This window comes from Lonchura striata, chromosome 1A (assembly GCF_050655825.1).
Source record: "Lonchura striata isolate lonStrDom1 chromosome 1A, ASM5065582v1, whole genome shotgun sequence".
Taxonomy (NCBI): domain Eukaryota; kingdom Metazoa; phylum Chordata; class Aves; order Passeriformes; family Estrildidae; genus Lonchura; species Lonchura striata.
Window position 1 is genome coordinate 4,019,324 of NC_140741.1, and position 12,776 is coordinate 4,032,099.

Here is a 12,776-nt window from a genome sequence, read left to right on the forward strand (position 1 = left end):
TTTACAAGACGAAATCTGGAGGCAGGTAAATACACACACATACAATTTAAGGATTTTTCCATAGTAATTATTCTTCTCAGAATCTTGTGATTTTGTGGTGAGATCAAACTGACTCATTATTTTGAATTCAAGAGGTTGTAAATACTGACATACACTTCACTGTTCTGGACTGTGAAAACCAAACACTTAAGTAACAGCGTCTTATGCCTGAAATTGGGAGCTGGGCATCTAGTGCTTTGCAGAATTGTCCTCCAAAAATCCTATTTTTGGTAACATTTTCTGCTTTCCCTTACTTACCAGTGCTTTGCAGAAATGCTGAGCCCATGTCCACAGCCATTTCTCTGTGGTACCTGCTCTGGCTGTACCCATGCCTGACCCTGGCAGCACAGCACCGCCCCTGTCACTGTATGTCTCTTGGTGATGCCAGGAAGTTCCTCGCATATATGCAGAGATTTAAATTCCATTTAAACAACCAGCCCTGCTGAAGTAGGTTGAGTGGGGAGATTTGCCTGGTGCAGCCCAACCTCTTACCCCAGCTTCTCTATAGCTCCCTCCTGCTGACCTTCCCCTCCCTGTTCAGCCCAGGGGCTGCTCTCCCTCCTTCCCAGCCTGCCCAGCCTTGTCCATCTCCAGCCAAAGGCAGAGGTACCCTGCTTTCACTCCTTGGTCCTTGCATGCCTGCTGGCCCTTCCACACATTTTGCTGGGGCAAGACTCTGTAGTGGCAGGGCAAGGAGCAGCACCTGGCCAAGCCTCTTGGCTCTTTGGAGCTGAGAAAGAGACACTGCCAGCATGAACTGAGGGGACAAGCTGCATCTGTGCCCTTGAGGAACCAAAAGATTCCAGTTTAAGGTATCCCTGTCAGTCTCCTTCTGAGGGAGACCATAGCCAGGGGAACTGCGCTGGCTTTAAACACAGGGGACACACAGGCACAAACATACAAGTTGTGTATTCCTGTGTCTTTTCACAGTACTAAAGGCAGCTGCTGGCACAGCCAAGGGAGGGTGTGCCGTGACCTGCACGCCACAGCAGTGTGGCATGGGGTACTTTTACATCCTTTACACTCTTAGCCCTGGAAGTTTTGCTTTGTGGCATCACACTGCAACCAAAACACGAGAAGAGGTAGAAAAGGACTTGGCTGTAAGTGCCTCATGGTGCCATGGGCCTATTCCACAGCAGCATGAGAGGGGCCCAAACTCCCAAGCAGTTTGGACTAACCTGGTAGTCAGATTTAGCTTTTGCCACGTTGGTGTCATGGAGTTAATGCTCTCAGGAGCTCTGTCAGGGCCACTCACTGCCTCATTTTTATGTGCTACAACTTGACCATATGTTCCAGGAGTAGCACTGTCAGCATGTGTCTGAGCAGAGTCTTGTGCCATGGAGTCCACTTCTCAAATGTGACTATCAACTTGTCTCTCAGAAAATGCTGTGCTGCTTTGAACAACAGTACAATTCTGAATTTCCCTTTCCCTTTCTTGAGCACGAGAGTCACACTTGGAGCAATAGAAAACTTTTTCTCCTATTTTCAGAAGCAATACATTAGATGATTCAAAATAATACTATATGTGACAATGTGTGAGGATGATGTGGCTTAGACCATCAAAAATGACATTCAGCCTTATTTTCTTTTATATATATTTGCTGCTGGATGAATAGGTGTAATTTTGCATTTCTAGTTTGTCTGTTGTTTCTGAAATGGGAAAGCTATGTGGGTGCCTAAGAAAACTCAAGTATCTTTATATTAAAATGCCTGCAGCTTTGGGGAATGCACAAATATAGCTATTTTGACTGAAAACCAAATTCAAAACAAAACAAGCTGATTATCAAAATAATTATATTGGTGCAAATCCTATTCATACAGCCAGACTATGGAATCTCAAGTAAGGCTAGAATCTTGGATGAGCCAATTTGCAAGAATGCAAATAAAATGGATATAGCATTTCTCCCTCTAACACTGCAGACTGGATTTCATAACTATGCCTAAAAAGTCAAGGATCTGGGACTTCTACCACAAGAAACCTGTCTGAATCTTGGAAAAAGGACTTGCCTGATAACATGAAATAAAGGCTTATCTTACTGCTAATGATGAGAAGCAGCATGACTGATGCACATTAAGGCCATAAAACACAATTTAATTTCAGAAACGAATTTTGTAAGAGGGAAAGGAATCACAGTGCTGAATGTGCAATGGGAATCACTTCCATAGCACCTCTGCTTATCAGGCCTCATGGATTTTCCCTTTAGCCCTCAAGACTAAAAAATCAGTTGCATTCTAATACGAACGTGTCCTTGCATGTTCTGTGAATTTACTGTCTCCTACTGTGCTTTGTTGTTAGGAGCTTGATTCTGTCCCTCAGTTTGGAAGAGTCATCTCTGTTGAGGCCCAGTAACGTCAGCAGACCTATCAAGTCACATTGGAATCTGCTCAAACACTGGAAGACAAAAATGAAACTAGTAATACAAGTGAGGCAAACAAGTGAGCACTAAATGAGTCAGTTAAGTTGTGCTGGAGGAAGATAAAGGGAAGGAAAAGATAACAGAGGAGAAGCAGTAGAATGAGTTAATGATAACTGGGCTCTGGGAAGTAATGCCTGGTTTGAAAATAAAAAGAGGAAAGGAAAAATACTACTATGAACAAAGTCTCCTTAATAAAAGTCAATTATTATTGAGGTGTTGCTGTGCACTGCTGAAACCAGAAAAACAGTACATGCAAAAGAAGGAACGAAAACCTTAGCTTTCAGCTTGATGTAGGTAGTTAAATGTCTAACTCCTCTGGGAAAAAGGCTTCAACATCCTTCTGGGACATAAGAAAAAGCCCCTGGTTTTGCTGCTGAGCAAGTGCAAGTAGGAAGACACTGAGAGTCCTATGGCTGTGAAAGAGCCTAGGTGGCAGAGAATCAGTGGAAGCTGCTGGGCAGATGCACTGGACAGAAAATTTTAAGTCACAATGAAAGCGTGGTTTGTCTCCTTTGCTTCAGGGTTTGCTCTGTTTTCAGGGACAACCTTTAGGGCAGCAAATATAATACCAATACAATCTAGAGCCAGATTTTTCAGACCACTGTGAGAAAAACATACTTCAGTCTGCTGATTTTCTCATCCTGCTGCTCTCATCCAACACACCATTCACCTTCCCTTTCTGGGAGAGCCCAAGCAAGGTAGAAGCTTCACCTCCTCAGAGGCCATGGTACCTTTTGCCTGTATTAGTGCTGCTGACATCCATCCGAACAAAAGTTAGGGGAATTCTGGCTGGAGTGTTGATGACAGGTGGCTCTGCTGGATCATAAATCCTAACTAATGGGTCCTCCCTGGAGATAAGCTAAGCAGTAGCCTCTAGGTGAGAGGGAAAGAAACTCACTGGGAGCCTGTTCAAGGTTAAATACAAGCTAATGGGCTTCTTTCTGCTCTGTGCAATCTCCATGTGGCACAGATCTAAAGGGGAGCTGACAGCTGGAGCAGCTTCCTCCTTACGTTTCCCGAACAACTGTCCTGCAACTATGGACCACTCTGCACACCAGGAGATTTGGTAGCATTTTTCTTCTCCTGCTCAGAGCAGCAGGCAGGACCTTAAACTCTGAGGTCTTAAGAGACGCAACTAATGAGAGGAACTGCAAGAAATCAGGTTGGAGAAACAAGGGCAGAACCAAGCAGAAAAGCTAACACATGACACAGGGTTTGGCCCTTCTTGTTCAAAGGGCTCGAAGGTGTTCTTCAGTCACTGTGTGTAGCACCTAGCCAGCAACTGCCCGTAAAATCACAGAGCGATTTGGACGACGAGATGGCCGAAGCGCTTTTCACTTTCCCCCTGCTGTTTTCATTCCTATCACGAAGGCTGGGGCTGTACTGCCCAGGAGCCAGACAGAAAGCGGCGCTGACACCACCGCGGATGGAAATCACACACAAGCAGGGGTTTGCGCCCACCCGCCGCGGGTGATACAAACGCATCCCCGAAAGCCCGCGCCGGGCTCCGATCGCAGGGCCGGGCCGGGCTCGGCGCCGCGCTGCCCGGCCGGGCTGCCCGGGCGGCGGCGGAACAAAGCTCGCGGTGCCCGCCCGCCCCGCTGCCCGCCCCGGGACCGCCGCTCGGCGCTTAAAGGGCCCGCGCCGTGTCAACCGGAGCCGCCTTGGCTACGGCGACGCGGCCCGACCGCGCCCTTCCAGCCTGCCCCCGGCCCTGGCCGGCCCGCAGCGGCGCCCGGGGCCCGGCCAGAGCGAGCCTCACGCCGCTCCGCCCGCGGGCCGGCGGCGCTGGGCCGGCGGTGGGCGCCCCTGCCGGCGCGGCCCCTTTAAGGGGCGGTGCTGGTGCCGGGAACCCACGTCAGTTTTCGGCCCCGAAACTCCGGATCAATGAGCGGCGGCGCGGGGCGGGGCGCAGCGCCCGGCCCGGCCCGGCCCCCGCTGCCGCCTTTCGGTTTCTCTCTTTTCCGGGAAGGAAAACACCGGCGGGCACCGAGGCCGCGCCCCCCCCCCGCCGCTTCCCTTCCCGCGCCCTCTCCCGCTTCTCGCGCCGCCTCTCAGGCGGGGGCGCGAGCACGCGCAAGGCGCGCACGCGGCGGGGGAGCGGCGGCAGCAGCGAGGAGCGGCCCCGCGGCCCGACTGCCCCGCGCGCCCCGGCCGCCGCTGCCCTGAGGGGCCGCGCCGCGCCGCCGCGCCGGGAGAGGAGCGGAAAGTGGGGAGAGCCCGCGAACTTCCCGTCTGCCCGCCCGCGCCTGCCCCGTCGGGCTCCGCCGAGTCCCTCCAGAGAGATGTCCGAGCCTCCTGCTCAGTTTTGCATCAAGGTAAAAACCCCGTCCCTCTGCCCGCCCGGCCCCTGTCAGCGCGGGTCGCGCCCGCCGGCGCCTCGGGGCGCTGGGCTCCGCCGTGGCTCGCCCGGGGCTGCTTTGGTGGAAGTGACCGGTTCTCCCTCTCGTGTTTCTCACCGGGCGGGGAAGGGCGGCCGCAGGGGTCGGTGCCGCGGCTGCGGTGCTCCCCGGGCGCGGTGCCGCGGGCTGTCAGCGCCCCGCGCCGCCCGGGACACGGCGGCGGGCCCGGCTCTGCCGCGTGCCTCTCCGCGGCACGGAGCCCGCGGGGCCCCGGAGCCCGGCCCGGCCTCCCGCGGGCTCTGCCCGCCGTCCCCGCCAGCCACTTCGCAGAAAGTTTCCTGCCGCCGGGGAGATGCAGCCGCTCCTGCTTCCGCCTGCCCTGGGTTGTGGGTCTGTCTTTCTGTCTGTTGTTCTGTCCTTCTTTCGTTATTGAATTTTGATGTTTTCCCCTCGTTATCCGTATTACTGCTGTTTATTTTAGTGCTGGCAATTCCTGGCATCGCTTGCCGGTGGCAGCTACCTGCCAGCCCGGCCCCGCTCCAGCAGGGGCTGGGGGATGTGTTTCCCCGTGCCTTGGCCTGCTGAAGAAGGGCTTATCCCGGGAAGTTTATCGTTTTAAGTGGAGGCGGCATGAAGCTGAGACAATGGAAACTAAATTGAGTTTCCTTTTTCGTCCAGACCCTTCCTATCTAGCAGCCCACTGCTTTCCTCTTGCCTTCCCTCACTCCCCGGTTTTGCATTTATTTAGGAGTCGCTTTGTCTTGTTGCAAGCCAGGAATCGCCCTTCTGTTCCTGACTAGCTGTTTCCGAGTAAGAAAGAGATCTTTAGTGGTTGTCTCTCCCTGCCCGGAAGAAAGAGGTGACTTCCAGACTCTGTAAGGGGAAGAGCCTGGAATAAACACTTATTCAGCGTGATGCTCTTTTGTTTGCTTGTCCTGTGTGTGTTTACGGGGGAGTCTTGTGTTCTGTATGGTGGGAACACAATTTGAAAACTTCTGGGTGTATTTTCTCTTGCTGAGTTAAATGCAATCAGGCCTGTGTCCCGTGAAGTCTCGTGGCTTAGAGTCTGGTTTGACTTTTGGTAACACAGACAGGCAAACTGGATAACGGGATATTGTATGCTTGTTACTGTATAGTGAAATGCTAATGCAGGCAAAATGTGTTCTATTAACTCATTGGGTCCCTAACGATACATAGAACGAGATACAGCTGCTGTTTTTTTCTGGTAAACCCCATGGAAATGTAGGATGTGTTCTCTAGACCACAGAACACAAATGCCATGAAAAAGTGGTGTCATATGAGTAGTATTTCCTTGTTTTTGATGTGTCATTTTGAAAATAGGAGGCTCTTACAGAAATCAACAACCATCCTGTTGATTGCAGGAACTGTAAAACTGGTCCTTACCCACTGTCACTAAGGTATGTTATAGAATTGTACTGGAAGTAATCTGCTTTCTAACTGGAGAGATACAAACTCCTTCAGTCTCAAAATTAACATATGTCACACTTTCATTACATTTCAACAGTTACTGGAAAACTGATTTTTTTTTTTTTTTTAGAAGTGACCGATTCGAAACATCATGATCTGAACTTATTTTTTAATGTACCATTTGTCTACATGTAGAAACTGCTGTTACTGGCTATTTTAATAGTTTCGAATTTTAAAATTAAAACTTTGCACAGAGATGGGAACTTCAAGTGAAAGCATTTCTTCACCAGTTTAATGTTCTGGGTAGCTTTCCCTTCAGCTTTTCTAACTATCATTGGTTTTTGGACACTTTTTAAAACCAGGTGATAAAGGTGATTGCATTCAGCAGCTGGATTTAAAAGGAGCTGTTTAAATAGTAGTTGATTATGTGAGTGCAGCTGATAGTTTCTTCGGTATGGCTCATGGCATGGAATGTGATACTGAGGCAGGGGAAAAAGCTACACGGAGTACCCCAACTTTGCTGCCTTGTTCTGCAAAGCAGGCAAGTGTTGTGCTTACATGGGTGTTACAGAGTTTCACTAGGAGCCTGTGAGCGGGAAGCAGTGCTGCTGGTGGCTGTGTTTTCCTGTTTTCTTGTTCATTTCTTGGTTTGTTGTCGGTGTTCTTTCTTCTCCTTCCTCCTCCAATTTGGGGCAAGGGTGCAGGCAGTAAAAGCCACAGCACCTGGGGCGATGAACATGGAAAGCTGCAGCAGAGAAGGTGAAGGCTGCTGCTTTGTTGGTGCCCGAGCTGTTCAGTGCACAGTCTTCCTATCTTGTCGTGTTAGAGAAGTGCTCTAATCAGATTTGGGAAAACTTCGAGGAGGTGAATTTTTGCGTTCTATTTTATTACTGGTAATCAGTATAAGCTTGCAGTAATATCTTGGATTGTGTTAAGTAGTTATCAGTATGTGTGTGTGATTGTGTATTGATATGTGCTTGCTTTGCAGCAAGTATGTACTGGCTGACTCCTCTGGGAGATGGAAAATACCCTGCTGATAGCTTTACCCTTCCTTGCCAGCACTTGGGTGTGTGCTTGCCTGGCTCATGGCAAGCAGACCCACTGTGCAGTTGTGGCAGGGAGGTTAAGTGTGTGTGTAGGGTTTAAAGCTGTAGAGAGAGCTTATTCTGGGGTTTAGAAAGTAAAACCTCAGGGGTGAGAGATGAGCATGAAGGTTGGGCCCTCAGTTTTTGCTACAACTGAAGGTGTCAGCATACTCTCTGCATTGACTGGGAGGCTTTGGGGTTGTGGTAAACTCCAATCTGAGAGGGCTTGAAGGCTTTTGCCTCTGAGGTCATCTGGGAAGGGGCATCTGGTGTGGTTGTCATAGTCAGACTCTTTTTTCATAGATGGAATATCTGTGTTGGTAGTAAACCTGTTCCTCTGATCCTGAGCCACAGTAGTTAGCTGATTGTATTGTTGTAAATACTGCCACGATGTTGGCACTCATTACAGTATTGGCAAGTGATCCTTAAGGCCTCACCTCTCCTCCCACAGATGGGAGAATTGAGGCAGCAGGGGAGTGTAAACATCTTGGCAAAGACATATACGGGAGCAAAAGCTCAGAGGGAGACAGGACTAGCAGTTTAGACACATGATGATTTTTGTGATTAATTAAGGTCTATGTGGTGATAAGTTCTACTTAAAACCTCACCTGGAGCTTTCTGATTGTCAGGATCACCTTAATTTTTTGGCTGAAATGGATATTCCTTGAGAATGTCACTGTGGTGTCATAGGGAGATTGAAAATACAGCAGGCAAGTGCAAGGCTCCCAAAGGGCACAGTTTAATTTGTTTATTTTATTTTTTATAAATATGACGCTTTCAGTTGCTTAGTCTGACTTACCATGTGACCATACAATTGTGCTGGCACAAATGTGGAGTTGTGTGGGAACTAAAACTGGGGGTATGGAGACAGATCAGATGCTTCAGGTCTTGCAGAGCAGGACCTCTCTGTGCACCTGGCTGATGCCTGAGCTGAGAGTGCTTTCTGTAGGCAGCACTGAAGGCACAGCGCTCACTGCGAGTCAGGTTTCACAGCTGGTTTCAGTGCAGATTTCATGTAGGTGCAAGCTTGGTGGGTATAGGTGCTCTCTCTTTTGCTAAGCTCAGTGGGGTGGCTGCAGGAGTCCTTCAGCACAGGATCCTGTAGCTGAAGGACTTCATAGAGTGCTCATTTTGGATTGGAGGATGTACTTTGTAATAATTTAAAAAAAGGCAGAGCTGAAGGGCAAGGAATCACTGTAGTGTTTGAGTTTTCAATCTTAATTTGCTCCCCTGACTGACTTACTTTTTGGATGGTGGGTTATGTCTCCTGATACCTCATTCATGCTGTTTCTGCAGAGAGCCCTCTCTCACCGAAGGCTTCCCATGCTGAGGGACTGTTCAAGTCCACATGGCCAGAATCCTGTTGCCCTCAGCCAAGGCTGAGTATCTGTCAGTGCAGAGCATGTTCCTTAATGTTTACTTGTGTACTAGGAGGAGGATCCTCCTTCTGTTAGTGTCAGTGACAAAGCTGTTATTAAATTCAGTGGTGTAGGATTGAATGGTAGAAGAACAGTGTTTGGAAGTACACACTATTTAACACCTGATTAATCACTTAACTCCTTGGCACCAAGTAAATTGAATCCATCTGAAGCAAAATTTTACTAGCACGACACCAATTAAACAGTGGTCATTAGCATTCACGGTGTCATTACAGGTGAAGTCAGTTTCCTGGGAGGCAACCTATTAAAACAGCATCTTGAATCTGAAATGCCCCGGTGAAACAGAGTATACTTTAATGGTAATTTATATGCATATTGCAGTGTGCATCCCGAAGTGCCTTTTGGAGAGAGGTGACTGAACGGTTCTGTGCTGAAAGAAATGATGATTAGATGGACGTGAAGTCGTGTGCAGTGGCACAGAAGCAATCTTTCTGCCTTTTAGAAAAGTTATCTGAGTCCTTGAGTGCTTGTGTTCCGAGTTCTTAGGACAAAAGTTCTCCTAATAACCTGCTTACTGCCGGAAAGGGACAGAGCTAAGGTAACTGGTGTTTTTGACCAGTAATGGACCTATGGTCCAAAAAATTGGCTAACTTATTATTGGGTTCTTTTTGTATATGTTTGTTTTGAAGTACTTTGTAGTTCATTGCCTTCAGCTGGGCATCCCCGGTGTACTAACAGCTCAAAAGCCAGTGCTTCTTAAAGTGACTGCCTTGTCTTTTGCTTTCTCTATCTGTGAAACAAGAATAAAAGAATAAATATACCTCTGCAGGGTAGTAGCAGGACTAAGTACTTGTAATGCGGCACGGAAGCAAACTGTATTTATTACACAAATCAGAGACAACGATCTGATTTGTACCTGGCTTTAGTTCACACAGTGCTTTGGGGGCAGGGGTGTGGTGGTGGTTGTTTGGCTGTTGGCATTTTTGGTGTGGGATCTTGCAGCTTCAGTGTGTCTTGGTGTCTGGATCAGCCACACGTGGGCAGGGTAGTGTTTCTGTGCCCACAGCCTACACTGAAGGCAGCTTTGGAAGAGGCTGGCACATGTTGCTGCCACAATCCTGTTCCTGGCCCAGGGCAGGATCACCTGGGAGGGATGGCAGCCAGATGTGATCCCCACCACCTTCCCCTGCCCACTGCCCTTCCCAGGGCTTCCTGAAGCTGGATGCAGAGCAGGCTGCATAAACGGTTGTTCCAGGTGTTACCACTTTCCTCCCTGGTGAGGACAGGGGATGATGATGAATTGCTAGCATTGCCACTGCAGTTAATTTTTAAGCTGCAGTATGTCCCTGTGCTTCCCAAAGGAAGGAGGCTGCCTGGAGCAGCCCATGGGTGGGATGTTCCTCTAGGCAGTCGTGAAGCAGCCAAACCAAACCCAGGTATGTTCAGTCTGAGCAAAGGGACCAGGCAGGCCACCAAAGCTCTGTGCTTTTAACAGTGGAGTTGTGGCTATTGATTCCTAATAGTGTGGGTTAGTTTTTAGGTCTACAACCCATGCCAAATTTAGACCATACTGGTTCTGATGTTGCTGGGTTGTCTTCAGGCAGTGTTTTGTTGAAGCACAAAGGAGAACTACATTCTTCATCTACTTCTTTAGTAACATGTGGGACTCAAGCCTAGATTATAGTGACTGCTTTTGTTTTCTTCTTGTTTTTTGTTCCTTTTTTTTTTTTTTTTTTTTTTTAATGCCACTGCTGGCAGGAAAATAAATGCAGAAAACTCCAGCCAAAATTAAACTTGTTTTTGGAATGTCCTGGAGCGCTGGTAAATAAAGGATTCTGAAAAGGGTTAAGGCTTTTCACTCATAGTTGGTATCATCTGCTGTGATGCTATGGAGCTCTAAAGTGAACTGGGTACAGCAGTAAAGGAAAGCTATAAATGATTCTTCATCTAAATGAATTTCCAAAGGTTATTCCTTGTTAAGCCACATGCAGTGTCTTTGCTTCCGTGTTGTTGTTCTGTAGTTTGCAGACTGTCTGGATTAAGACAGTCTGGAGAGACAAAGGGTATGAAGGAGATTCTCACTGCAGTGTATGTTGGTGTTCTGTGGAATGTATGCACAGAGAAATATGTAGCATTGTAAATAATTTTAAAGATGTGTATATTGCCAAGGGTAGCTTTCGGTGTAACTGCAAGAGATGTGTTAATACAACTCCAAAAATGTACTTTGGATGTGGCAGCTGGATTTCAATTATTTAACTATTAACAGCTGCCCAGTATTAAAGCTAGAGTTTGGGTGTTTAATTTTAAAGTAAAATTAAATATGGTTATGAATAGGAACAATGAATAATTTTTTGGGTATTTTTTTGGTTGTGTGTTTGCTTTTTTTGCAGGTTTTGTTTTTTCTAGACAGCTCAAGTAGGGTCCGATCAAGAAATTGTAAATTATTTGTTTTAGGAGTTGATTCTGCAGAAAACCAACTAAGGACTATCCTTAAAACTGATGAAATGAAGCAGAGATTGAGATTCTTTATATGGTTTGCATTTCAACTAAATGTAGCTGAAGTGATTTTTTTTCATTATGTCTTCAGTGGGATCCTCCAAAATATCTTTTAACAGAAACTAGGAATGTTTTCTACATGGTCTGGAATTCTGTGGAAATCTATGAACTTGGAGCTCTATCTACTAGTAAATAAAATGTTTAATAACAGTGTCAGAGATAGCAGTACTAAAATTTAAGATGAATTTATCCAGATAGTAGGGCCACAACAAGGCATTTTTTAGCTGCAAACCATGTTTCCCGTTTATCTTCCTCCTTTTTTTCTTACAATGGATTTCACATAGAGGTAGTTTCCATCATTGGTGGAGCCCCATGAAGCTTTGCTGATACTCTTGGAGGTCAAACCCAGCAATACTGAGGAGCCCTTTCCTGACCTTCTGTAAGGTCTATATTATGATTTCCCCTGTCTGTGACAGAACTAATCCTTTTTTTCTCCTGGTGGATTAGGACTGGAGATAGTTGTTTTACCACATTCCCTCTTGAATGGCTTGTTCTGATCTTCCTGCCTGCCTTGTGCTTTAAACCACAGGCAAAGCCAAGCATTTTCTGACCTAGCCAAAGCTGAGCTTTGAGCTTGTAGAGTGTGAGGAACTTCAGATTCTGGGCTGAGGCTTTTGGTTCCACTTGTCACTGGAGGCTACTGAGAAAAACTTTCCTCAGTAGATGGATCTTCCCTGCCACATCTGTGAGAAGCTGCTTGGCTGTTTCCAGTGGGCACACTGGAAAAGACTGGCTGCAGCTTAAAGCCTTCAGAGCAAAGGAGGTAGTGCTGATAGGGCAGTGGCTCTGGTCCCAGCAGTGTCACTGCAGCTCCATGGGAACGGCTCCCTGCAGTTCAGAGCACCACTGCTGGGTTGGGCAGCCTGGTGGAGACACGTGTGGGTGTTGGATGTCCAACTGGCATGGATGCCCATGCCATGCTGGATGCACACCTGAGTGGCAGACCCACCACCTCCCTGGAGGTGAGGAAATGAAGGGCTGGGCTGCTTTCAGAGAGGGATAATGATGCACTCAGTGCTGCTGGGGGTCCAGGAAGGGCATCAAGTTGCAGGAACAGGAGTTTTGATGGGTATAAATTTGCTTCTCAGTTGGCAGACTGAGTGGTTGTGTCACTGTTTTATGACTTGAGCAAATGTGCTCTCTGGAATAGGACTTGGGGAAGACTGTGGAGCAGCTTCCAGGAGAAGGCTGTGGGATGTAAAAGGTTTAATGTCTTGAGATATGTATCACCCATTGCACAGTAAACACTGAGCTCAAATACACTGGAGATTGTGTCCTAGCAAACTACCTCACAGCAGCCGAGTCATCAGAACCATCCATGACTGACCATGTGCTGGCTTCTATTACCTCCCAATGGGGACAAATTACAACCTCTAAGTAAGAAAAGAGTGAACTAATAGTGTATACAGAGCCAATTAGCACAGCCAAGTGAACCATACTGACAGGCAGTGGCAGCAGGCTTGGAGAAGTGGGCAGAAAGTGCAGGGGTAGGGTTTTTTTCCCTTGGTAGTTTTGAGTGAGGCACTTTCA

General features: G+C 47.7%; 1 protein-coding gene across 1 annotated transcript in view; it reads left to right on the forward strand.

Moving 5' to 3' along the window:
- ETV6 (ETS variant transcription factor 6) overlaps positions 1–12,776 on the forward strand; it is a 151,064-nt gene that overhangs the window by 4,095 nt on the left and 134,193 nt on the right. Inside the window, exons 3-4 of the mRNA XM_021529942.4 lie at positions 3,427–3,522; positions 4,093–4,774. Coding sequence (XP_021385617.2) covers positions 3,427–3,522; positions 4,093–4,774 — 778 coding nt within the window. The remainder of the gene's footprint in view (positions 1–3,426; positions 3,523–4,092; positions 4,775–12,776) is intronic.